This window comes from Amia ocellicauda, chromosome 14 (assembly GCF_036373705.1).
Source record: "Amia ocellicauda isolate fAmiCal2 chromosome 14, fAmiCal2.hap1, whole genome shotgun sequence".
NCBI classification, from domain to species: domain Eukaryota; kingdom Metazoa; phylum Chordata; class Actinopteri; order Amiiformes; family Amiidae; genus Amia; species Amia ocellicauda.
In genome coordinates, this window is record NC_089863.1 from 2651220 (window position 1) to 2678388 (window position 27169).

Consider the following 27169-nt stretch of genomic DNA (forward strand, 5'->3'; position numbering starts at 1 on the left):
TTATACAGCTGTTCCTGAATACGTTTTAACAGGAAAAAAAACACTAACACCAACACTCTTGAAATAAAATATCAGTCTTTTAAATAGAAGTACAAAAGTAAAATCGTTTGGATTGATTACCGTCGCTAACCACGAGGAGAAATCAGGTTAATTCATTAACTTATGGCATCCGTCACGATAAACACCTAAAACACGTAATATGTTCACATATCAAAGATTATAGATATATAAACCTGTATACATTTACATTTCAACAAGATGTCATAACTAAATTGGAGATTTACCCGCGATTAGCTCCGATGCACTGCAGCACCATCTTGCCTCACTCTCCCCATTCAGCTCTACCCGGAAACGCATGAAACAGGAAGTACTTATCGTAACCTAATTAACCTCTGCGCGCAGCGGCCCCTAGCGGCGGGAGGAGAGAAGGACCGTAGAGATGCCACCGTGTATATTCATCTCTGTAATCGTTTCTCGGCGCCGCACAAATTAGTTTCAACACTTTCCTTTTCTACCCTTTCAAAAGACCGGTCAGTGTGAATACAACACAAGAAACTAAACTACAAGGAAATTAACTATCCAAATTTACCACCTGGCTACATAAACATTTAACATATAAGTGCACATGTATTTTCTATAGATTTTCAGTATTGATTGTATAATAAGAGAGAGGGTTAATACAGACACACTGACTGAACACTACAGCACATTAACACTGCACTGAGAGAGAGAGGGTTAATACAGACACACTGACTGAACACTACAGCACATTAACACTGCACTGAGAGAGAGGGTTAATACAGACACACTGACTGAACACTACAGCACATTAACACTGCACTGAGAGAGAGAGGGTTAATACAGACACACTGACTGACTGAACACTACAGCACATTAACACTGCACTGAGAGAGAGGGTTAATACAGACACACTGACTGAACACTACAGCACATTAACACTGCACTGAGAGAGAGGGTTAATACAGACACACTGACTGACTGAACACTACAGCACATTAACACTGCACTGAGAGAGAGAGTGGGTTAATACAGACACACTGACTGAACACTACAGCACATTAACACTGCACTGAGAGAGAGAGGGTTAATACAGACACACTGACTGACTGAACACTACAGCACATTAACACTGCACTTTGAGAGAGGGGTTAATACAGACACACTGACTGAACACTACAGCACATTAACACTGCACTGAGAGAGAGAGGGTTAATACAGACACACTGACTGACTGAACACTACAGCACATTAACACTGCACTGAGAGATAGTGTTAATACAGACACACTGACTGAACACTACAGCACATTAACACTGCACTGAGAGATAGGGTTAATACAGACACTGACTGAACACTACAGCACATTAACACTGCACTGAGAGAGAGGGTTAATACAGACACACTGACTGAACACTACAGCACATTAACACTGCACTGAGAGAGAGGGTTAATACAGACACACTGACTGACTGAACACTACAGCACATTAGCACTGCACTGAGAGAGAGAGGGTTAATACAGACACACTGACTGAACACTACAGCACATTAACACTGCACTGAGAGAGAGAGGGTTAATACAGACACACTGACTGACTGAACACTACAGCACATTAACACTGCACTGAGAGATAGGGTTAATACAGACACACTGACTGAACACTACAGCACATTAACACTGCACTGAGAGAGAGAGGGTTAATACAGACACACTGACTGACTGAACACTACAGCACAGTAACACTGCACTGAGAGAGGGGGTTAATACAGACACACTGACTGAACACTACAGCACATTAACACTGCACTGAGAGAGAGGGTTAATACAGACACACTGACTGACTGAACACTACAGCACATTAACACTGCACTGAGAGAGAGAGTGGGTTAATACAGACACACTGACTGAACACTACAGCACATTAACACTGCACTGAGAGAGAGAGGGTTAATACAGACACACTGACTGACTGAACACTACAGCACATTAACACTGCACTGAGAGAGAGAGTGGGTTAATACAGACACACTGACTGAACACTACAGCACATTAACACTGCACTGAGAGAGAGAGGGTTAATACAGACACACTGACTGACTGAACACTACAGCACATTAACACTGCACTTTGAGAGAGGGGTTAATACAGACACACTGACTGAACACTACAGCACATTAACACTGCACTGAGAGAGAGAGGGTTAATACAGACACACTGACTGACTGAACACTACAGCACATTAACACTGCACTGAGAGAGAGAGTGGGTTAATACAGACACACTGACTGAACACTACAGCACATTAACACTGCACTTTGAGAGAGGGGTTAATACAGACACACTGACTGACTGAACACTACAGCACATTAACACTGCACTTTGACAGAGGGGTTAATACAGACACACTGACTGAACACTACAGCACATTAACACTGCACTGAGAGAGAGAGGGTTAATACAGACACACTGACTGACTGGCTGGACACTACAGTGCATGAACACAGCCCTTAAGTGGTCAACATGATCATACATGACTCATCCTACTGCAAGTACACTTCGGTAAACCATTAATACAAGGAGCTATACTGAAGTATGCTTAAGGTTTACCCAGCTCTGCTGGGTTTTAATAAGGGACAGAGTGATCGTGTTTCCTTGTTTGTTTGTTAGGTTTTACATGTATTTAGGTAAATAGTCATTTATAGTAATTTTCATTATTTTGGCCCCAGCACAGCGAAAGAGATAATATTTGTATGCACAACAAATGATTCTTGTGTGAGCTGTATGTGTGCGACCCAGAAATGTTTAGTATTTGCATTATTTTTTTTTTGTTAATTACGCAGCACCTCAGTGAATACAGATGCATCCCTCCCTGTGGCATGCAATACTGTTATTCAATGCTATTTTTCAATTTACTAGCAGACGCCCGTATCCAGGGTGACTAACACAATATTGGAGCAATAGTTAAAGTCTGTTGTTCAAGGGGACAGCAGTAGTGTCCCACCTGGGATTGGACCGATGACCCTCTACACAGGAGTGCAGAGCCCTGAACACTTCTCCACACTGCTGATGGACACTGATGTGCTCACTGTGGATTATAATCAGTGTGTAACCCTTGTCACTGTGTGTGTTTCTCTCTTCTTTCATTTATTCTGCAACTTCTCCCAAGACTAAGACTAATACAGCTATTCTGGAGGTTACAGCTCCAGTGAATACAATGGCTACAACATCAGCCCCTATGTTGATGACTCCTACTCCAAACGTTACATCAAGTGGAACAAATTGATTTCATAAAAGTTATTGCATGGAATATATTAATAGTCTTAAACAGTATCTGTGCTGTATTAATGACTAATACTGTCACATATAAACTTTATTAACTGTGTTATAACATGGTTGTACTACACACATACATACTTATATATATATGTACGTGTGCATTTTTGAGAGAAAGAGATATTGTTTGTATCTATGAGAGTGTCTCCAGGCCCCTGTGGTTCAGATCATTTCACTGGGTGTTATGAATCACTCTAACCGAGGCAACTGCAGTGATTCTCTCTCTCTCTCTCTCTCCGGTGGACAGCAGTGTTTCCAGGTCAGTACAGTTCTCAGGTACACTGCGTACATTTTTGCTGTTATGATGTCTGTCCAGTTTTAGTGTCCAGGCTGTCCAGTCCAGCACCTGTGGATGTACCTGAGCTGTCCACAATGTTCCTGAGATTTATTTGTATGCAGTGATCAAAATAGATATGTGTGTGTATATACACTCACCTAAAGGATTATTAGGAACACCTGTTCAATTTCTCATTAATGCAATTATCTAACCAACCAATCACATGGCAGTTGCTTCAATGCATTTAGGGGTGTGGTCCTGGTCAAGACAATCTCCTGAACTCCAAACTGAAAGTCTGAATGGGAAAGAAAGGTGATTTAAGCAATTTTGAGCGTGGCATGGTTGTTGGTGCCAGACGGGCCGGTCTGAGTATTTCACAATCTGCTCAGTTACTGTGATTTTCATGCACAACCATTTCTAGGGTTTACAAAGAATGGTGTGAAAAGGGAAAAACATCCAGTATGCGGCAGTCCTGTGGGCGAAAATGCCTTGTTGATGCTAGAGGTCAGAGGAGAATGGGCCGACTGATTCAAGCTGATAGAAGAGCAACTTTGACTGAAATAACCACTCGTCACAACCGAGGTATGCAGCAAAGCATTTGTGAAGCCACAACACGTACAACCTTGAGGCGGATGGGCTACAACAGCAGAAGACCCCACCGGGTACCACTCATCTCCACTACAAATAGGAAAAAGAGGCTACAATTTGCACAAGCTCACCAAAATTGGACAGTTGAAGACTGGAAAAATGTTGCCTGGTCTGATGAGTCTCGATTTCTGTTGAGACATTCAGATGGTAGAGTCAGAATTTGGCGTAAACAGAATGAGAACATGGATCCATCATGCCTTGTTACCACTGTGCAGGCTGGTGGTGGTGGTGTAATGGTGTGGGGGATGTTTTCTTGGCACACTTTAGGCCCCTTAGTGCCAATTGGGCATCGTTTAAATGCCACGGCCTACCTGAGCATTGTTTCTGACCATGTCCATCCCTTTATGACCACCATGTACCCATCCTCTGATGGCTACTTCCAGCAGGATAATGCACCATGTCACAAAGGTCGAATCATTTCAAATTGGTTTCTTGAACATGACAATGAGTTCACTGTACTAAACTGGCCCCCACAGTCACCAGATCTCAACCCAATAGAGCATCTTTGGGATGTGGTGGAACGGGAGCTTCGTGCCCTGGATGTGCATCCCACAAATCTCCATCAACTGCAAGATGCTATCCTATCAATATGGGCCAACATTTCTAAAGAATGCTTTCAGCACCTTGTTGAATCAATGCCACGTAGAATGAAGGCAGTTCTGAAGGCGAAAGGGGGTCAAACACAGTATTAGTATGGTGTTCCTAATAATCCTTTAGGTGAGTGTATATCTGAACCAATAAATAATTCTGAACCGATGTGTGTGTATATATATCAAAACTATGTTAATAGATACAATCCAATCAATTTAACTTAATCAATATGTTTCCGAACCAATATGGACGCATATATATGCAAAGCAATATACATATTCATAGATTTTTTTTCATAAAAAATATATCGGTTCAGAAATATATATATATATATATATATATATATATATATATATATATCGGCACTGCGATAGACACCATACTACGATTTAACTCTTCTCATAATATTACTGTATGAACATTTACTAAAAAGAAAACCTTTACTATTTTACCTTTAAAGTGTCCACTAACGCAGCGTGTGGCGCTCAGGACCCGGGCAGCCGCACCAGCCTTGACTTCAGAGATGCGCATACGGGAGTCCTATATGAACAGTATTTAACACAACGGTTCTGTCCTTCTGCTATTCTGGTAAGGAAGTATATATATATTTTTTATATTATTATTATCATTTTAGAAAACGTTAATCTCCTCCACATTCAAAAGGTTGTTTGAGTAATTGTTTAAAATTCTTTAAAAAAGGGAAGCCACTAGTAATTACATGTAAGACATGTTGGTCTACACGGATGTGTGGCTTATTATTATTATTTTGTATGTGCATTGTGTATTTTAAAATATCTGAAGCTCATAATCAATCTGCGTCCTGCTTGTCTTTGTAGCCGGATGAGGTCGGAGCTCCCCAGCCGGGATTCGAGGGGTTACGTCACTTGCTCGTTATATACCCAATGAGCCCCGTTACATATAGAAGAGAATAGTTAGATAATAGTTTAATAGTTTTATGAATGCATATTATTTAAAAGGGGGACTTTTATTTTGTCAACTCTGGTCCTGAAATACTAAGAAATGAGTCCAGTTTAGTCGTTTAAAGCACAGTTCAATTTTGTTATTCCATATTAGCTAAATTACATAATTGAAAAATAAATTTGATAAAAATATATAATTATATGTAACTATATGAACTGATCCTTTTCACCCTGGAACAGAGGAGACTACGTGGGGACTTGATCCAAGTCTTCAAAATCATGAAAGGCATCGACCACATCAAACCAGAGGAGCTTTTCCAGATCAGCAGGGACACACGCACCCGGGACACAAATGGAAATTGGGCTTCAAGGCATTCAAGACAGAAAACAGGAGACACTTCTTCACACAGAGAGGCGTCACAATCTGAACAAACTCCCCAGCGATGTGGCTGAAGAGACAATTTGGGAACATTAAAAAATAGACTGGATAGGATCCTTGATCATTTAGTTATTAATGGACACAGACGATCACAATGGGGCGGATGGGCTCCTCTCGACTGGACACTGTCTTATGTTCTAAATATCCAACCGGTTTAATAATTCGTTTAAGCTAATTTATGTTCTTTGGAGTACTTGAGGGCTCAGTTTGAACATGAAGCAAAATATACTGTATTTTCCCTACACAATGTGAACCACTGCCTTGATTATCCCTGATACATAATAGTATGATTTATTAATGTTACTTTATAAACCATCCTAACGACCAGTTCTCTTGCTGTTCGTATTCATTCCCCATGTGTTCATTACAGTGTTTCACTCTAGTTAACGGCTGCTTACTTGCTTCAAAATAAAAGAAACAATGTATCATTATTTTACAGCTGTTGAGTCTGTCTCATAAAGAAACATTCACACAAATAATTACTATATGCACAAGTATTTTGTCGCCTGGATTATGTCTGTCTAGAAATAAATATGAATAATTGTAAGAACAGCAGATTTATATTGCATCTAAAAACGCACATGTATACTGGCAGCACTGCATGGCCCTGGAGAAGAACTAGAGCCAACTGGAGATAATTCTCTTGCCAATCAATTATTAATAGGGCTGCCTCGATTAATCGGGTCTATTAATCAACTAATGATTTGATCGATGATCAATAGTTTCTCTATTAATGGTGCAGATTTTGTATTAAATGTTTTATATATATACACTCACCTAAAGGATTATTAGGAACACCATACTAATACTGTGTTTGACCCCCTTTCGCCTTCAGAACTGCCTTAATTCTACGTGGCATTGATTCAACAAGGTGCTGAAAGCATTCTTTAGAAATGTTGGCCCATATTGATAGGATAGCATCTTGCAGTTGATGGAGATTTGTGGGATGCACATCCAGGGCACGAAGCTCCCGTTCCACCACATCCCAAAGATGCTCTATTGGGTTGAGATCTGGTGACTGTGGGGGCCAGTTTAGTACAGTGAACTCATTGTCATGTTCAAGAAACCAATTTGAAATGATTCCACCTTTGTGACATGGTGCATTATCCTGCTGGAAGTAGCCATCAGAGGATGGGTACATGGTGGTCATAAAGGGATGGACATGGTCAGAAACAATGCTCAGGTAGGCCGTGGCATTTAAACGATGCCCAATTGGCACTAAGGGGCCTAAAGTGTGCCAAGAAAACATCCCCCACACCATTACACCACCACCACCAGCCTGCACAGTGGTAACAAGGCATGATGGATCCATGTTCTCATTCTGTTTACGCCAAATTCTGACTCTACCATCTGAATGTACAGAACAGAAATCAAGACTCATCAGACCAGGCAACATTTTTCCAGTCTTCAACTGTCCAATTTCGGTGAGCTTGTGCAAATTGTAGCCTCTTTTTCCTATTTGTAGTGGAGATGAGTGGTACCCGGTGGGGTCTTCTGCTGTTGTAGCCCATCCGCCCAAGGTTGTACATGTTGTGGCTTCACAAATGCTTTGCTGCATACCTCGGTTGCAAGTTGCTCTTCTATCAGCTTGAATCAGTCGGCCCATTCTCCTCTGACCTCTAGCATCAACAAGGCATTTTCGCCCACAGGACTGCCGCATACTGGATGTTTTTCCCTTTTCACACCATTCTTTGTAAACCCTAGAAATGGTTGTGTGTGAAAATCCCAGTAACTGAGCAGATTGTGAAATACTCAGACCGGCCCGTCTGGCACCAACAACCATGCCACACTCAAAATTGCTTAAATCACCTATATATATACACACACACACACTATTTTTGTACTAAGTAGACTAAATTGGCCCACTTTATATTTTAAGTTTACTTTTGAATACTTAAATGTATCTGTGTAATGCACGTTCAACTTCCTAATAATCCTTTAGGTGAGTGTATATATACACATTGGTTCATAAATATGTGATGATGATGATGTGATGGGAACAATTGCCACCGTCACGTGACCACACCACCCCTATTTTATTCCAGTGAGGAGGGGGTCTCACTATTCCCCCCTCTCTCCGCGCAGGCTTTAGCAAGATCCCAATGTACACATCACAGAGTCAATATTTTGAATTACAAGTTTTTTTACAATGGTTGCCAGGTGGGGCACGAAGTCCGCCGGCCTAGAGGCCCTATTACATAGAATTACAAACACTAAAACCGCCTTTAATAGGCCATTGCACTAGCAATCCATAAAAAAAAATAAAAAAACAGGAAATGTTTAAAAGACAGTCAAAAATAAACTACTAAAACTAATCCTAAAAAAATCCCCAATAAAACTACTCTAAAAGTAAAGCCTGTCTTGGGGTCCCCCAAAATCCAAGTCCCGGAATTAAGGTGCGAATCTGCTGCAAGGAGTCTTCGTCACCAATGTCCATTCAATTTCTTGGCAGGTGGATTCCTAGGAGGCTTGGCAGTACGGTGTCCCCCTCCTACTGTGTCAGCCCCTGGACCAGGCTCTGCAGTGCCACCACTCCTAGGCAGGGAGAGAAAAACAAGGAAAGGACATTCAGAGGGAACGCTTCATTGAGGCCGGGTAAGTGAAACCACACATACTACAGTGGTTATTTTCCCCATTCACGTCCCTCCGCTATCCTTTTCCCCAGCGCGTCTCTCCACAGATGCACTGGTTTCTGTCTCAGGCCCAGCTGACCACCGGGGGAAATACCGTCTCTACCAGCCCTGTCAGGCAAGTAGGAAAAATAGGAAATGAGGATAGGAAATCCATAATGTTACAGTATGTTATGGATCTGACATTTCTATTATATACCCATTGAGTTGAAATTGGGCATATTTGCAAAACTATCCATAAAACAGTTGTCCCACGATTGAAACCTAAAAATGAATTAAAAATGTACTTCTGTAAATGTTGCTTTTTTATTTTTCTAATGTTTCTTTAAAACGTTGTAGAGTAAACAAAAAGCACAGAGTGAACCAAAATCATACAACATGCACAAACATTTTTAGTAAAAACTGAGAAAGATATTGTTTGGATATAGGCATTTTGATTTTTTCATAGCCAGGCTCACATTATCATGGTATTGCCCACATAAGCTTTATACTTCCTCCAGAAGTTTGAAAAACAGTATTATGCTTGCTTTATACTTATGGGTTTCGTGCCTTGCTGTTTTTCCCATGCATGTAATACATTTTGATTAGAACTGCTGACTCCAAATCTTTCTTCCAGCACACATGTTATACAGTGTCTCTAGAAAACAATGCATGTTAGTGATTGACATGCCATGTAAGAAACCTTGGTTGATGGTTTAAAACTTTAATAACAACAACAATAACAACAACAATAACAAAAACAATAATGGCTGTGAGAGTAACATTTCGGTGAGACAGTCACTACCTCGTGTGAGTGTGCTGGTGTCTCTTGAGGTGTGATGCCTGAGGGAAATCCTTTCCACACTGGGCACAGCTGAATGGTCTCTCTCCTGTGTGAATGCGCTGGTGTGTTTTGAGGCTAGATTCATGAGAGAAACTCTTCCCACACTGGGCACAGCAGTAAGGTCTCTCTCCTGTGTGAGTGCGCTGGTGCATGTTGAGGTGTGCAGCCCGAGAGAAACTCTTTCCACACTGGACACAGCTGAATGGTCTCTCTCCTGTGTGAATGCGCTGGTGCGTGATGAGCCTATTTGCATGATAGAAACTTTTCCCACACTGGGCACACCAGTAAGGTCTCTCTCCTGTGTGAATGCGCTGGTGTGTTTTGAGGCTAGATTCATGACAGAAACTTTTCCCACACTGGGCACAGCAGTAAGGTCTCTCTCCTGTGTGAGTGTGCTGGTGTATTTTGAGGCTAGATGTATGTGAGAAACACTTCCCACACTGGACACAGCTGTATGATCTCTCTCCTGTGTGAGTGCGCTGGTGTGTGTTGAGGATACATGCATGAGAGAAACTCTTCCCACACTGGGCACAGCTGAATGGTCTCTCTCCTGTGTGAATGCGATGGTGTGCTTTGAGGTGTTCTGTCTGAGAGAAACTCTTCCCACACTGGGCACAGTGGAGCGTCTTCTCTCTGAGAGTGCGGTGCTGCCTAATAAGCTCTGATGCCACTGTGAAGCTCTTCCCACTCTGGGGCTGGCGGTGGGGACGCTGTTTTCCACGCCGCAGTGGTGAGGAGGGGGAGCTGGAGGAGTGAGGTGGTCTAGGAGGTCTGGAAAGCAGCTGTCTGTGCTGAGATGATGGACTCTCCCCACTCACTGCACTGTCACTCCCCCCACTGAGCCCCGTCCTCAAGACAGCAGACTCTGGGTCACACTGTCCAACTACAGGGAACTCAGGCCCCAGGTCACACTGTCCAGCTACAGGGAGCTCAGGCCACAGGTCACACTGTCCCGCTACAGGATTCTCAGGCCAAATGTCCCAGGCGCTGTCTGTAATATTCTCAATTTTGAGATGAGTGAGGGCGTCTCTTACACTATTTAATTTAATTTGAAGCACAAACAACTTAATACCACAAATCTGACTCTGCAAACAGACACTGCCACGGCTGTGTCAGCAATTGAGTTTGTTCAGCCTGATGAGAGCAATAACTGTCACTGCCACTAAAGTGGCCTACAGGCAGTGGGGTAAAAAGCAGCCAGAAGTTACACATTTATGTCACTAAAAACCCACTGTAGAAGGATGCATGGCTCATAGGTCTTTATTGTGTCACTTCCTCCTATTGAAGTCCAATCTACACCAATACAGGTTCAGAAGAACTGTTCCCAAAGCCAGATTGAACTGATCAATAGTACATTTCTTACCTGCACATTTAGGGATCTTATATCTGGGGATTTCAAAATCTCTTAATTGTGGAACACATAGCAAACAAATGACCACATTTTTTTTTTTTTTTTTTTATTGATTTGCTAGCGCAATTGCCTGTTTATTAAGGCGGTTTTAGTGTGTCTAATTTTAGGTAATAGGGCTTCTAGGCCATGGGACTTCATGCCCCGCCTGGCAACCATTGTAATAAACTTGTGTTGTAATTCTAAATATTGACTCTGGTGTGTACATTGGGATCTTGTTAAAGCCTGTGCGGGGAGAGGGGTGGGGGAATAATCAGACCCCCTCCTCACTGAAATAAAATAGGGGTGGCGTGGTCACATGACGGTGGCAATTGTTCCCCCCCTCACACATCCTCACACAAGAATACAGTTCCATGTGCAACAATAATACTAAATCACGAATATGTATTGTTCTTATTATCATCATTTGTGCTAGTATATATGTATTTTAAGCGGCACAGTGTGACACCCTTAATTTATTACTCTTACTACAGATCTGTAACTGCAAATTATACTTTTTGCCGTATTATTTATAATTTACTTATCATATCCTTAACCCTGGCAAGTTACAGTTGGAACAAAATACACACGTTTCACGATGAATCATCCAGATACAATATAGCCGGTTATAATTGAACTAAAGTGCGTGTCTCAGTCATGGCGTTTATGGACGCGTTTATTAAACCAGTCCTTAATGTTTTGGAGAAAACCTAGATCTGCTGTATTTATTTATTCATTAATTAAAATTGTAAATGGACACGTTAACTGAATCATGTTCCTTCACACGGACTGTGTCTGGATTGTCCTGCACACATTCACACACACAGCCTGAACAGCCAGCTGTCGTACAGTATTAATACATTATTATCCTTCAGTTTATTGTAACTGGTCAGCACTGCGTACGGACGCGTCCAGCAGCAGCAAGTTAACCGGCCACAAAACACGGACTCATCCGGACGCTTAACCAGTGGAAACACCCGTTTAGGCGTCCGCCAGTGTAAACGGGGCATAGTTTCTATTCTTTTCTGTTTTCTGCAGGATATTCAGTACATTTTACTTCATAAATAATACAAAAAATACTGAACACTGCCGAGACCTTAGTATTACTGATATGATCAGTTTTATAATAAATAATAAACCACATGCTCTCAATCTATCACAGCCAAACCAGGCCTCAGGATTGTTGTGCTCATGAATGGTCATGAGGCCGGCTACTCGAGACATGGTTTCAGTGGTAAAACGTTCTTGTCAGGCCAGGTGAGATCATTGCTCATTGAAATAATAACATGTATATTGTAGCGATCTTGAGATTCCCTTGGAGGGGTGGGTCTTTTAGGGATGCGGTAAGATCGCTGCATTGTGGTGTGGGAGAACGGGGTGTGAGTTCCCGTTGTGGCCAGAATCCCTGAGAGTGTACAATATGTAAAGGACAAGCGTCTCTAATACAATCCAGTTGCACCGCATTAACAAATACAATTGCTTTTAAAAGAGAGAGCTTGGAATATGAAAGGAGGCAGGTTTTTCTATATGACACGTGTTTCTCCTGTTTGCAAAATAGGTCTGTTTTAGTTTTTAGTACTTCATTCAACAATAGATATATGGATTCATAACTTAATTTGAATGTGTAGAGTTGTAGTTACATGTGAAAGTATGCACACCTGTACCAGACCGAGAGCCAAAAAGTACCCATGAGTTCTGCACAGAGCCAAGTGTGTATACTGTAATATTATATCATACAACTTCAATGTTGTGTATTTCATAAGATCATATTATTATAACTGTAATGGCTATGATAGTTTATAATAATAATACTCATTACTGTTTAGCATACCCTTATCCATGGTGACTTACAGTGTTCACAGATTATACATATTACAGGAGTCATAATGCTTCACAATAATAGTCTTATTCAGTGCAAGTGCAATATACATTAGCTCTGGACTACAAGAATCAAGTCTAACTAAGAACACTGTACAATAAATTAATAATACAACTGTATTCAAAAGACATGGCTAAGTGGGACACAACTAAACTGAGGTGCTTGCATTAGTGAAGCTCACAATGCAACTGATTCAATGGCATTGTTCATATAACTCTGTGTTACTATTTGACAGTGCTTGGTAAATGTACTTGAGTCCATTTATTTATTTGGCTTTTCAGTGTTTTGAGTATGTGTGTGTGTGGAGTTCAGTGCCTTTTGGAAAAATTATTTAAAAAATAAATACATAAAACAAACGGTGTACGCGGTACACTTTGGAGAAGAGCTGCCATTCACAGCTGTTTATTTTTTTTAATAATTATTATAAAATATAAATATTATAATTTATTTCGGCTCGGCACAAATTGATCATAACAGTGTGGTCGGGGGGTCAGAGGCGGCAGTTGTCCCGTTGTTGTGCGGGAATCTGGCCATTTATTATTATTATTATTATTATTATTATTATTATTATTATTTCTTAACAGATGCCCATATCCAGGGCAATATAAAGTGCAAGAATACAGTTATCAACACTACAAATTAAAATGTACATAAAACAAAACAATTCAAGATATAATACATTTCACAACTTCCAATTTTTACAATTAAGTACATTAAGGGCAGACATACATCCTGGAAAGTAAAGATAAGTGCTGTCCAGATGTAAGCTCACAGTCAAGGTGTATGGGAAAGGGAGCAAGGAGGAAAACAATCAATAATGCAAGAAGCATGATAAAATGCTATGAAGTGCTATCTATTGTGCTATTAAAAATGACTAATATTACAAGTGCTGTGGGAAGAGATGCGTCTTGAGTAAGCGCCAGAATGAGGTCAAGGACACTGCCGTTTTGACTTCGGTGGGCAGGTCGTTCCACCACTTAGGGTTCAGGGATGAGAAGGAGCGGCTCTGGAGGAAGGAGAGTGGAGAGGAGGCAGAGTTAGTCTTCTGGCACTGGAGGAGCGCAGTGGTCTGGAGGGGATGTATGGAGAGACAAGGGTCTGAAGGTAACTTGGTTCAGTGTGGTTGAGACAGCGGTAGGTGAGGGTCAAAGTCTTGAACTGAATGTGTGCCGATATCGGGAGCCAGTGGAGGGAGCAGAGCAGTGGAGTAGCGTGTGCGAAATGGGGTAGAGAGAATACCAGACAAGCCATGAATTAGTTTGTGGTTCAAATCCACCTTGGTAATATTCCACAGTTTGGGACAAGTCAATTCCCTCTAAGTGCTCTTGAGTGTTGTGCTGATTCAGAGACAGTGGACACAGTTGTCTGAGGGCAGGGGGTCTCTGGCATCAATAGCATAACAAAAGGTTAATGAGGAGACGCTCTGACTACCAGTTTTGTATCAATAGCAGATCAAAAGCTCTTGATAAAGATGAGTGAGGAGACAGGCTGTGTTGAGGGTGAGTTAATCCCCTGTGAGAGAGGGCGGGTGAGGGGGACCAGAGTCGTTACCCTGCAATGTGGGAGAGCGGGTTTGGGCTCCATTGTCTCTTTGTTTGATAATGAGCAGCTGCCATTGGATGCTCTGGTGGGGGGTCACAGTGGAAGGTGGAGTTGGACAGGGGTTCACCTCATAAAAGCTGACTTGTCCATCAAGTCAGTGTATCTGTTCTGCCTTGCTGTACCCAGTGTACCTGTATACTGTGCTCTATATTCTGGACTCTCATTAATCACATTTCACCTGAATTGTCTCAGTTCCAGTCACTTCTACAGGAGGTTCCACTTTCGGGAACAGAGATCCTGAAGTCCCTGCTCAAGAAAACGTGAACGACAACCTATGGAGTTGCGCTACATCAAAAAGGACACTTCGTTCCAGAGCTGAACTTCTTTTTGATGAACCAGGAAAACACAAAGCATCTCTGTAAGTATAAGTTTAAATAGTTTGCACCTTAAACACTGCAGGGACAGAATTACGGGAAGCACCCGGACTGAGCCTCGACTGCACTAAGGTCTCTCCCGCAGCGCTAAGGGAACAATCAGGGACAGAAACACTAAAGTCTGACCTGTGTGTGTGTACGTGTGTGTGTTTATAGTCAGCACTGTGAAAACAAACAATTTGGTGGCAATTGTGATTCGTCTGAGAAGACGGGGAGTAAATGATATAGAGCGAAGTGGGGAGTGTATTCAAGACTAAAGGCATGAGAATCCCCTGTAGGTATGCAGTACATAGTGTTACCTGTTCATCAGTACAAGTGTAATCCACCATTATCAAGGTTAAACAGGAGGTGTGTTTGTAGGGAGCTGGGCTTGTTAAAAAGAACCAGCAGGGAATCCCACATTTATCCTGTGTCCTCGAGATCAACCAGCAGGCAGGTAGGTTGTATAAAGTGTTATTCTGGGAACCTGCAATGAGGGAGTGGGCCGTTGATTATGTTGCAAAGCACTGCAGAGAAGGATCCTACAGTGTGGATCGGTTGCAGATAAAGTAGATCCATTAAATTAGCTAGAGGTAGCGTGTGAAATCTGAAATGATCAATGCAAGCAGGATAAAGTTAGACATGCTAGTGCAGGGATGGCAAACCTTTTTTGAATGGAGTGCCCAAAGTCTGGTTCTGTGTCTTAGTTTAGAGACAAAATCAGACAATATCACATAACTCCAATCCTGGCCTCGCTGCACTGGTTGCCCATTACTAACCGATTTTAAGATTTTATGAAAGACATTGTCACTGGGTTAAGTGGAGTATCTCTTTCTTCCGGTAGTGAAATGTTCAGAAAATGTGTAGTAGCGTTTCCAGTCAAATAGAAGCTCGGCTGCTGCCAGGGCTCAAGTGTTGTAGGAACAGATGTTTTCAAGATGAGATTTCCCTGAGGTCAAATAAGAGACAGAGGGACACGTTACACAGGCCATATGATCAAAGATTTATGTGCACATTAGGCATCACACAGAAATGGCACAGACCCTGTCATCCTCAATCATCAGGAGTGCTGAGAAGCTTGACTAGGACCAATAGCACAGCGCTGACACAGACCACAGTGGAATCTGTAAAGACTGCTGCAGACATTGGCCAGAAATTCCCACAACCTATAGAAATCCAAACTGTGAAAATGATGAACATCAACAAGAGTTGATCAAAACTGTCAGCCACAGTGCCAGTCATGTGACAAAGCTTTCTGTGTAGAGGCCAATTATTCAAAAACATTCTAGAGAAGAAAATGGAGTTACATAACAACACCAACATCAGAATCCGCCCATCACTGTAGCTTTAGTCTTCTCCATAATGTGTCTCCATGTACGAGCGCCAGGCTGTACTCTCACTGTCTGACTTCATACATGTTCCCAGTTTATATGCTGACTGGACACTTTATTAGCACTTCTGAATGATGTTCTGATATAATGACTGGTGTAGGAATCGCATGAACTGTGTGAGTTTTCAGAGCTGCTGTTCTCAGTGCTGTTCTCCTGTGTCGTCTCTCCCCCAGGAGCTGTAGAGGCCAGCGCTGTCCCTGACTCTGGGGAAAGGGCTCCCAATGAGCAGCAGCACTGGGAGCAGGAGTGGGACTCCAGTCTGAGGCAGGACACAGAGCCCACAGCTACTGAAGACAACCAGGGGCTGAGTGAGCAGCCCAGGAGCAGACAGAGTGAGGAGGAGCTCAGGGGACAGGAGTCTGGCCACATGGCAGAGCCACACACTGAGGGGTCGACACAGGGACTCGGGGCACTGGGATCGGACACCGCAGGGTCAAAGGTCATGTCAAAGGTCATAAAGAGCGACCCTGAGCTGGACTGCACCCACACTGCGGATCTCTGCAGGATCCAGTCTCTGGGATCTGAGTGTGGACCCAGTGCAGCTGGTGCTGAGCCGGGCTCTCCCAGAACACAGTGTGGACCCAGTCTGCTGTCTGATCACATCAAAACAGAGGACGACACACTGGAGTGTGTTTACACAGTGGAGCCGAGGACACAGACTCCCTTCAGAGACGTACTCAGTCATCTCAAAATTGACAATATTATAGACAGCGCCTGGGACATGTGGCCTGAACTCCCTGTAGCTGGACAGTGTGACCTGGGGCCTGAGCTTCCTATAGCTGGACAGTGTGACCTGTGGCCTGAGAATCCTGTAGCTGGACAGTGTGACCCAGAGTCTGCTGCCTTGAGGACAGGGCTCAGTGGGGGGAGTGACAGTGCAGTGAGTGGGGAGAGCCCATCATCACAGGGCAGACAGCTGCGTCCCAGACCCCCTAGACCACCTCACTCCTCCAGCTCCCCCTCCTCACCACTGCAGCGTGGAAAACAGCGTCCCCATCACCAGCCCCAGAGTAGGACGAGCTTCACTGGGGCATCAGAGATTATTACGCAGCATCGCACTCTCAGAAAGAAGACGTTCCACTGTGCCCAGTGTGGGAAGGGTTTCTCTCAGGCATCTTACCTCAACACACACCACCGCATTCACACGGGAGAAAGACTGTTCAACTGTGCACACTGTGGGAAGTGTTTCCTTCATGCATCCATCCTCAACACACACCAGCGCATTCACACAGGAGAGAGACCATTCAGCTGTGCCCAGTGTGGGAAGAGTTTCTCTCATGTATGTAGTCTCAACACACACCAGCGCATTCACACAGGAGAGAGACCATTCAGCTGTGTCCAGTGTGGGAAGAGTTTCTGTCGGTTACCAGACCTCACTGTACACCAGCGCATTCACACAGGAGAGAGACCATTCAGCTGTGCCCAGTGTGGGAAGGGTTTCTCTCATGCAGGTAACCTCAACAAACACCAGCGCACTCACACAGGAGAGAGACCATTCAGCTGTGCCCAGTGTGGGAAGAGTTTCTCTCAGGCAAGTAACCTCAACATACACCAGCGCACTCACACAGGAGAGAAACCGTATTGCTGTGCCAAGTGTGGGAAGTTATTTTCTCGGGCAGATAGGCTCAACGCACACCAGCGCACTCACACAGGAGAGAAACCATACTGTTGTGCCCAGTGTGGGAAGTTATTTTCTCGGGCAGATAGTCTCAATGCACACCGGCGCACTCACACAAGATAGAGACCATTCAACTGTGCCCAGTGTAGGATAGGCTTCTCTAATGTATTTATTCAAAATACACACCAGCGCATTCGCTCAAGAGAGAAACCGTACTGCTGTGCCCAGTGTGGCAAGAGTTTCTCTCAAGCAACTAGCCTCAAAACACACCAACACATTCACTCAGGAGAGAGACCTTACTGCTGTGCCCAGTATTTGAGGAGCTTCTCTGTTGCATCTCGCCTCTTCAGACACCAGCGCATTCACACACGACAGAGATCATACTGCTGTGTCCAGTGTGGGAAGTGTTTCTCTCACTAGAGGGAGAGATCATAATGCTTCACTGAAATGTAATAGTCATGGATGGGCTTTATTGTTATTTGTATTATTGTTATTCTTGTTATTAAAGTTTTTAACTATTATCCAGGGTTTCTTACATGGTTTGTCCATCTCTATCATGTATGGCTATTGCCTCGAGTATTTCGATTACACAAAATCCTTGATTTAAATGTACTGCCTCGAGGATTGACCCTCAGAACACTGCATGGGCAACCGGCGCAACTGCCCAAGGTCCTGCGACCACCAGGGATCCCGAACCACACTGTTATAATGTATTTGTGCTGTGCCAAAATGAATTATAATGACAAACTCAATTGTCAAATGTTTATGCTCTCAATGGAAAGTCAACATGGTAGCTGTTACAAAGCAAATGCAATGGATCAACAATCCACTAGTGGATACTGCAAGCGAAAACAAAATTTGCAGATGATACTAAAATAGGTGTTTCAGCAGATACAATCTGGGCAGCACAGGCTATTCAAGGGGACTTTGATAATATTCAGTTGTGGGCCGACACCTGGCAGATGAAATTCAATGTGGACAAGTGCAAGGTAATACATGCAGGTAACAAAAATGTCCACTATAATTACACTATGGGAGGAATAGAACTAGATGAAGTAATGCATGAGAAAGACCTAGGAGTCTATGTGGACTCCTCACTTTCTCCATCCAAACAGTGTGGGGAAGCAATAAAAAAGGCAAACACAATGCTAGGGTATATATATAGGGTAGAATTGGGAAAAAGGGCAGTAATGTTCAGACTGTACAATGCACTAGTTAGAGCTCATCTGGATACTGTGGACAGTTCTGGGCTCCACACTTCAAGAAAGATATCGCTGCTCTAGAGGCAGTTCAGAGGAGAGCAACCAGACTTATTCCAGGTCTGAAGGGAACGTCCTACTGAGAGACTGAGGAACTGAACCTTTTCACCCTGGAACAGAGGAGACTACGTGGGGACTTGATCCAAGTCTTCAAAATCATGAAAGGCATCGACCACATCAAACCAGAGGAGCTTTTCCAGATCAGCAGGGACACACGCACCCAGGGACACAAATGGAAATTGGGCTTCAAGGCATTCAAAACGGAAAAGAGGAGACACTTCTTCACACAGAGAGGCGTCACAATCTGGAATTAAATTCCCTGCGATGTGGTAGAAGCTGAAAATTTGGGAACATTTAAATTCAGACTGGATAGGATCCTTGGATCATTTAGATATTAATGGACACCAAACGAGCACGATGGGTCGAATGGCCTCCTCTCGTTTGTAAACTTTCTTACGTTTTTCTTATGTTTCTTAAGACCTCCTATATTGTATTCACTTGTAGTATGCTTTACATTATGTAAATCTGAATTTGTAATGTTTGATGCCTTGTACTGAACTGTATTTTTGCACTTTGTATTATGCTTATGTTTTATAAGACACCCTGGATAAGCATGTCTGCCAATAAATAAATAAATAAATAATATAATATATCTATCCCCCTTCGTTCCTCATATACTCTGTGAATTCTTGTAATCTCTTTTGAGCTGCATTACTTAGCGTTCTTATCTTTTGCCAGTTTATTCGTGTTTTGAACCTTGCCTTCCTGTTTGACCTGTCTTTTGGGTTTCCTGCCCTACTACTTGTGCCCGTGATCTGACCTTTTGCTTGTGCCCTTGACTAGATTTCCTGGATTCCCTTCTTGACTGTTTGCCAAATCCTGACCCCTTGCCTGTTCCCACCTACGCCTTTGTTCCTCTACTGCGCTTGGGTTCACTCCTCCAGCCCACAATCAGGTGTTACACAGGCTCCCTTGCAGCTGAATAAAGAATCAACCTTCTACCACACACAGCGAGTCTCATGCTATTGTCTAACTCTTCATCATGAATCTACTTTAATCATTCAATATGTGTTCAGTGAATCAGCTGTAGTGCTTCAGTCTGTCCTTGCTGCTGCAGTCCTTTTCTTAAGTGTTTCAATGGCACAAAGTTTCACCATGAGGGTCAGTGACAGACTGAAAAGCACAGTATTATGCTGGTTAAAGACTCATAGATTTTGCGGTCATTGTGCATTTATTGAAGTTCATGCTAGTTATTGTCGCTTTTGCCTTTCCCAATAGTTCACACATGAAAGTCGTGTTGTATTTCCTTCAGTAGACTAAAGAAAACAACAAGAATTCAAACTCATTTTGATCTCAGGATTTAAAATGGTGACAATAGACCGCTGAATGGACTACTGATGGTCCAAAGTTGTTAATATTAATATGGTAGCTGTGTGCATGGCAGAGCTGTAGTACTGTAGACCGGTGTCAGTCCAGATTTGAAAGGTCTCAGACTTGTATCGGACTCGCCACCTGAGGACTCGATGTCTCAGTCAAGACCAGGCCGGGATCAGTCAATGTTTCACACAATTTCATTTCCTGTGTTTGCAGGAATACAAAGCCCTATCTGTTATATTTAACACAATATACAAGAAATAGCAAAACAGGTAATTATTACAAAATAAAACTATAGTACAGTGAATTAAATAAGACACAAAATACATCCAGTGCTTCCAAGTTCCTGCTATGTAGCTTGTGTAGAAATCCTGTGATGTGAAATGTGCGTAAATTAGCTGAGATCCAGCACAATGCTGTGTCCTATCTTACTGTCAGATGAATACAGACGACTCCAGCGCTGAGCTGCTGCTCTGTTTACTTGTCTTTCTGTTACAATGCAGATATAGCTTTGTACAATACAGACACTGTGCATTGAAAACTCTCATCTCAGCAGCAAAACAAACTGCTTTAAACTAGAAAATAAAGATGAACAGGTAATGCTTGGCAATAGGTCCCCCAAATTACAGTATATTAACATATTAGGTACTCATTAACTACATTGTCACAATCTGGAACAAACTGCCCAGCGATGTGGTGGAAGCTGAAAATTTGGGAACATTTAAATTCAGACTGGATAGGATCCTTGGATCATTTAGTTATTAATGGACACCAAACGAGCACAATGGGTCGAATGGCCTCCTCTTGTTTGTAAACTTTCTTATGTTCTTATATTTTTATGTTCTTACATGCAAGTGACTCATAAGAACAGTGTAATGAAGCATTTGTTAACATGTTGACCTACCTAATGTGTAAAAGTGATTAACGTATGTGTATGTAAGTACACATTTGTCTGGTAAGGGTGTGGAGCTGTACCAAGCATCAGAGGCATAGGTTTAGCGAGGGACGGGGTAGAAACGGACACCCAATGTTGAAAGAACTTTAAATTTCCCCCTCCAGTATTGTATGCACGGCTCTATAGGCATAGGGGACACACCCCCCCCCAATATTGACAGCATCCCTCAGTTCTGAAACGAAGCCTATACCCCTGCCAGACATGGCCCACTTTTTACACATTAAGTACATATCGTTGGTTCTGTATGGCTTAGGGTTTAAACCTCACAGAGGGCATTCACAGCCAATGGGATCCAGAACCAGATAAATACTGTAGAATCCTTTAGACAACATGACAAAACCAAATCGCACCTGGAGGCTGCAGTACAAGTACAAACACAGCTGTTAAAAACTACCAAGCATTATGTGTGTGCAACATTGCATCTTGTCAGTCATGCCAATAAAGACACTTTGAATTGAAAGAATCACACTTCCTTCATTGTAGCTTTTCATTTACATAATTATGTATTTGTATCTTATTTCATCACTACTACCATTGTTGTAATTATTATTATTATTATTATTATTATTATTATTATTATTATTATTATTATTATTATTATTATTATTATTATTATTATTATTAAACAATAACAGCAATAATTCCAATGAATGCAAGTCAGTGAAAGACAGAAAGGAGAGAAAAAGAGGTACAGAGATGGGCGAGGGAGAGAAAGAAGAAATGGCACATTTTACTACCACTGATAATATGATACACAATAATTAAAAAAACAACATTAAAAATAAAGTCTTGTGGTTGGGTTGGGATAAAAGAAAAAGCTAAACAACTGTGCAGATGACATCACAGCTCTGGAACCTGTGCACTGCTGGGGAGGTGGTGACATCACAGTGGGCCGAGTGATGTCACAAGGGTGACAACTGGCGTGTAGCTGGGCTGAATCAGTCAGTGTAACACAAACCTACTGGACACAAGCCATCATTAACAATAGAGGTTAACGAACCAGCACAGTCCAGATTAGCTCGTTATCAAAGCGATCGATGGAGCGCCGAGCGAAAACTGAGGGTCCACAGAGTGAGGGGGGACCTACAGTGAGTGACATCACTGAATTACACCGTGTGTGTTTCTAATTGTTCTCATGAATGGGATAATGATTCTGTTACTAATTCAATTGTTATTATTATTGTTGTTATTGGTGCAGGTCTCCTGCGAGTCCCTCCCTGCATCCCCACAGCGCAAGAAGAGAAGAACAGAGCTCTGCACCAGTCAGGAGAGGAGGCAAGCCAGGGTCTCCATCCAATCGCTGCCTCCTGAACTGGTGAGAGGAGAGAAACACACCAGTCCACACGTGACACCCACACCCAGAGAAACAGTTGTACTGATACATACACTAGTCCTCACATACACTCTCCACACACACACACACACACACACACACACACCTGAACACTTAAACCTCTCTCTCCCCCATCCCTCTCCCAGTTGTTCCTGATCCTGGGGCGCTTGTCCGTGAGAGACGTGTGTCGTCTGGGCGCATCGTGCCGTCGGTTCCGGGAGCTCTGTGCCAGCGAAGCGCTGTGGACGCGGCAGTGCCAGGGCCTTCCCATTCCGGCCCCCCTGCCCGACCACAGCTCCCCTTGGAAGAGGACGGCTGTTTTACACTGTGAGTCTGAGTGCTGGAGAATGTGTGTGTGAGTGTGTCTGTCCTGTCCTTCTCTGTCTGTGTGTCTGTTTATATCTGTTTATACCTATCGGTCTACAGGTGTCTGACTGTCTGTCTGTATGTCTGACTGTGTGTCCCCTCTCTCTCAGGTACCCAGGCGGTGTATTTTCAGGCCCTGTGGGGATGGGGTTGGGGGAGGCGGACCCTGTGCCCTGGGGTCACGCCGCCCGAGTCTCTGGGCCACAGGAAGTTCCTCCCCACCACAGACAGCCTCTTCCTGCTGGACTACAGCGGTCAGCTCTTCCTCCTGCGAACGGTGCTGATGTTAGAGCCGAACAGAGGTCACATGACCTGGAGACCCGCCTACTGCCACACCCTCGTCTGTGACAGCGCCAAAGATGTGAGAGAGGGGGAGAGAGAGGGAGAGAGAGGGTGGAAGACACAAGGAGAGAGAGAGTAGATGAGCAAGAGATGGAGAAAGGAAAGGGGATGGAGGAAGTAAAGGAGAGACAGGGAGTTGGGAGGGGTAGAACAAAAAGATAAAAGATGAATACAGTGATTGCATACAGAAGTCAAATAAATACATTCCTAACATCCCTCACTCCCTCTCTCTCCGTCCCACTCCCTCTCTCTCAGATGGCCGCTGACCCCTGCAGTGACGTCTCCGGCCGCCAGTTGGTCTACGTCCTGGTCACTCGCCCCCCCGAGGTGGAGGGCTGGGGCCGGGGGGACTGTGTGGAGGTGTACCAGCAGCACAACAGGCATCGCGTCTACAAGATTACCTTTCACCCCTCGCTGACCTTCACCCAGCTGTGCCTGATGGGCTCTGAAGCGCGGCGGTCACTGCTGCTGCTGTCTGGTCAGTGAGATGCAAACTGAATTCACATTGAATTTCAGTTCCCGAAGGCTGGCACTGTCAACTCACTCCTGTCTCTCTCTCTCTCAGATGAAGGGATGATGTACAGTCTGCAGGTGGACGAGACACAGCTGGACGAGTCCCACATCTACACGCTGGATCTGGCCATGAGGAGGATCAGCGAACTGCTGCCCCGCCTGCCCATCCGACAGATCCACAGCAACCGCAGCAGCGTACTCTACCTCACAGGTGACAGTGTGTAACAGTGTGTCTCAGTGTGTATCAGTGTCTCGCAGTGTGTCTCAGTGTATGACAGTGTGTCTCAGTGTGTGACAGTGTCTTGCAGTGTGTCTCAGTGTGTATCAGTGTCTCTCAGTGTTTCACAGTATCTCTCAGTGTGTGACAGTGTGAGACATGGTGTCTCAGTGTGTCTCAGAGTGTGAAAGTGTCTCTCAGTGTGTGACAGTGTGTCTTTCCTGTCAGAGGGGGGCTCAGTGTATCTGGAGCTGCACACATCCGAGGTGTGTCGTCAGCTGTTCGGAACCGATCAGGGCTTCCACTTTAGGGACCCCCACGTCCCCCTGGCCCTGCCCCTGCCCAGCAAGGTACCACCCCCCCGCATCCACCACAACACACACCCACAGGCTACTCACAGCCGACCATACCATATCTCTGTCTGTCTCTCTCTCTTTGTGTCCAATCAGTCCCTGTCTGTGTGTCCAGGTGGTCAGTCAGTCTCTTTCTCTTTGTGTCCAGGTGGTCAGTGTGTCTCTGGGCCCGACTCACCTCTCTCTGCTGGACGTGTTTGGCCGCCTGTTCATGCAGGGAAGCAACCACTATGGCCAGCTGGGCACCGGAGACAAGATCGACCGTGGAGAGCCGACGCAGGTCCAACGCTGCCTACACACTGTATACACCCCATATTGACACACTGACCCTACAGAACCACACCCTATAGACATGGACCCTGCAATTACTGTCCCTATAGCAGCACAGACTCACACACTGACCCTATAGAAATACACCCTATAGACAGTGAGACACTGGACCTATAGACACACACATTCAGTGAGAATGAGTGTGTGAGTGACCTGCTGTTTCTCCTCCCGTCCTGCAGGTGGCGCTGTCAGCTCAGCCGGTGTCCGTGTGGTGCGGGCTGAACCACTCCCTGGCGCTGCTGAGGGGGGCGGGGTGCCCGGGAGCTTTCCACGGCTGCGGCTGTGGCGGGGGGGGACGTCTGCCTGGCTGGCCCAAGGGTAGCAACACCTTTGTCTGCCTGCAGGTCCAGGTGGGACTCGGACGTCAACGATCTGTCTCTGTTTCTCGCTGTCTGTCTTTGTGTCTGTCTCTTTCTCGCTGTCTGTCTCTTGTCGTGTCCCTCTCTCATCATGTGTGACAATCTCTCTGTTTCGCCCTCTCTGTTTCTCTCTCTTTGTTCCCCACTGTCCCTCTCTCTGTTCTTCTCTGGCTCTCTCTCCATCACTCCCTGTCTTGTCCTCTCTTTCCTCTCCCTCCATCCTTCCCTCGATCCCCTCCCCTCTCTCTGAACTAGGTGCAATATTAACCTGTCTCTCTCTCTCGCTCTGTCTCTCAGGTCCCCCCCTGCGTCCGCTCCTTCTGTTCTTCCTATGACTTCCTGTTCTTCCTCTGTTGCCATGACATCGCTGAGGAAGAGTAGCAGGAGGAGGAGGAAGGGGAGGAAGTGAAGAAAACAGGGGAGAAGGAGAGGAATGAGCAGAGGTGTCCTGCAGAAACATGTTCTGAGGGGCCACAGTCAGAGAAATAAAAAAATCATTCCAATACTGGGTGTTCAATGCCTTTCACTACATCAAGGGGAGTGTATTGGTCGATAAGGGAAGTGGAGGACCCCAGTGCGGAGCGAGGAAGAGGTGGCCAGAAACCGGCTGGAGTCAATTACCGACAAAACAGGGCAAACGAAGGCAGAGGCGTAGACGAGGTCACGGCAAGGTCCAGTAGTTCAGGCAAACAGTGTGTCAAGGGCAGGCGAGGTCACAAGGAGAAGACCGAGGTCGAGAAAACAGGTGATGGAAACACAGGGAACTGCTCAGAGATGCCACACAAGGAAAACAAATCCTCACAGTGAGTGTGAGTCTGGGAGGGGTTTACATAGGGAGTCAGAAGACCAGCGATGGGAAGCAGGTGTGCGGTGACTCCTCTGGGTGACTGTGGTGATAATACAGTGATTGAAAGTGGGAGCTGAGAGTGGAGACTGGAATGGAAGTGGCAATGGCGCCTTTGGTGGGGAACAATGGACCGGCTGTAAAAACGAACAAACATTGCAGCACAGCTAGATTGTCAAGTAAGGGCCCAACAGAGTCGCAGTGAAATGTTATTGAAACAACAGAGATCTCTTCCTTATTCAATGCATCAGGAAGCAGCGTCAGAATTCGCCCAGAGAAATACAGACGCACAGAATGTGTTTAGGAAGTCTGGCCCTCAATCTGATACCTGCTGAGGGTTTGCCCTCTCATTCTCTGGGGTTCGCAGTAACCGAGATAAGGATTGTGAAAAGTGACCTCTCAGATATTACTGACATTTTCCATAACAATTATTTGGTAACACTTAAAAATAAGTGTCGATTATCTAACATGAACTAATATCTGCCAGTAACTAATGCATCAACAAGGCATGAAAAATATGAACTACTGCATGATTTCATGCTTGGTTTGTGTTTCTTCACTGAATAATTGCATTAAGTGATTAATATGAACAAATTACTTAGTTAACATGAATAAACACAACTCATTGCAAGGACCACATATTTAGATGTTTGTTCATGTTTAGAGTTGTCACAATATTCACCATATTTTCCATGGCGAATTGAATGATCTTTTGAGCAAAATAGAAACTGCTAATTGGTGTTAACTAATGCATAAGGAGCCCTAGTAATGCACTGGCACATCATGAACACAATTTTGTAGTATTATAAACTTTTCATTGGGCACATTGTTTAGTATTGTAGAAAGTTACGACAGCGATTTGGAAGAGGGAGGGTTTATCATGCGAGGAATTTAAATGCGAGGGGGTGAGTGTACAGATTAATATGTTTCTAGTTTATTTCATCTGGTCAACTTAATTCTCAGAATACCCTTTTCAACCTAAACAATAGCTAAGCTAATGAAATCTGTTAAA

General features: G+C 44.0%; 2 protein-coding genes and 1 pseudogene across 2 annotated transcripts in view; 2 read left to right on the forward strand and 1 right to left on the reverse strand.

Moving 5' to 3' along the window:
* Window positions 1-27169, reverse strand: part of LOC136768279 (zinc finger protein 585A-like) — a 191459-nt pseudogene that overhangs the window by 124499 nt on the left and 39791 nt on the right.
* Window positions 1-27169, forward strand: part of LOC136768280 (zinc finger protein 850-like) — a 131374-nt gene that overhangs the window by 85532 nt on the left and 18673 nt on the right. Inside the window, 2 exon segments of the mRNA XM_066722392.1 lie at window positions 17406-18218; window positions 23166-23182. Of these exon segments, the coding sequence (XP_066578489.1) occupies window positions 17406-18218; window positions 23166-23182 (830 nt within the window).
* Window positions 23280-25694, forward strand: LOC136768033 (F-box only protein 24-like). The gene is made up of 8 exons (XM_066722088.1): window positions 23280-23309; window positions 23393-23560; window positions 23797-24019; window positions 24107-24265; window positions 24500-24621; window positions 24773-24904; window positions 25134-25304; window positions 25611-25694. Exons 1-8 carry the CDS (start codon window positions 23280-23282, stop codon window positions 25692-25694), a joined length of 1089 nt encoding a protein of 362 aa, XP_066578185.1.

Coding starts and splice junctions, on each gene's coding strand:
- LOC136768033 (XM_066722088.1), top strand. CDS start 23,280: ATGTCTGACTGTGTGTCCCCTCTCTCTCAG. Junction 23,561..23,796: donor TCTGTGACAGCGCCAAAGAT/GTGAGAGAGGGG, acceptor CCTCTCTCTCAG/ATGGCCGCTGACCCCTGCAG. Junction 24,622..24,772: donor CCCTGCCCCTGCCCAGCAAG/GTACCACCCCCC, acceptor CTTTGTGTCCAG/GTGGTCAGTGTGTCTCTGGG.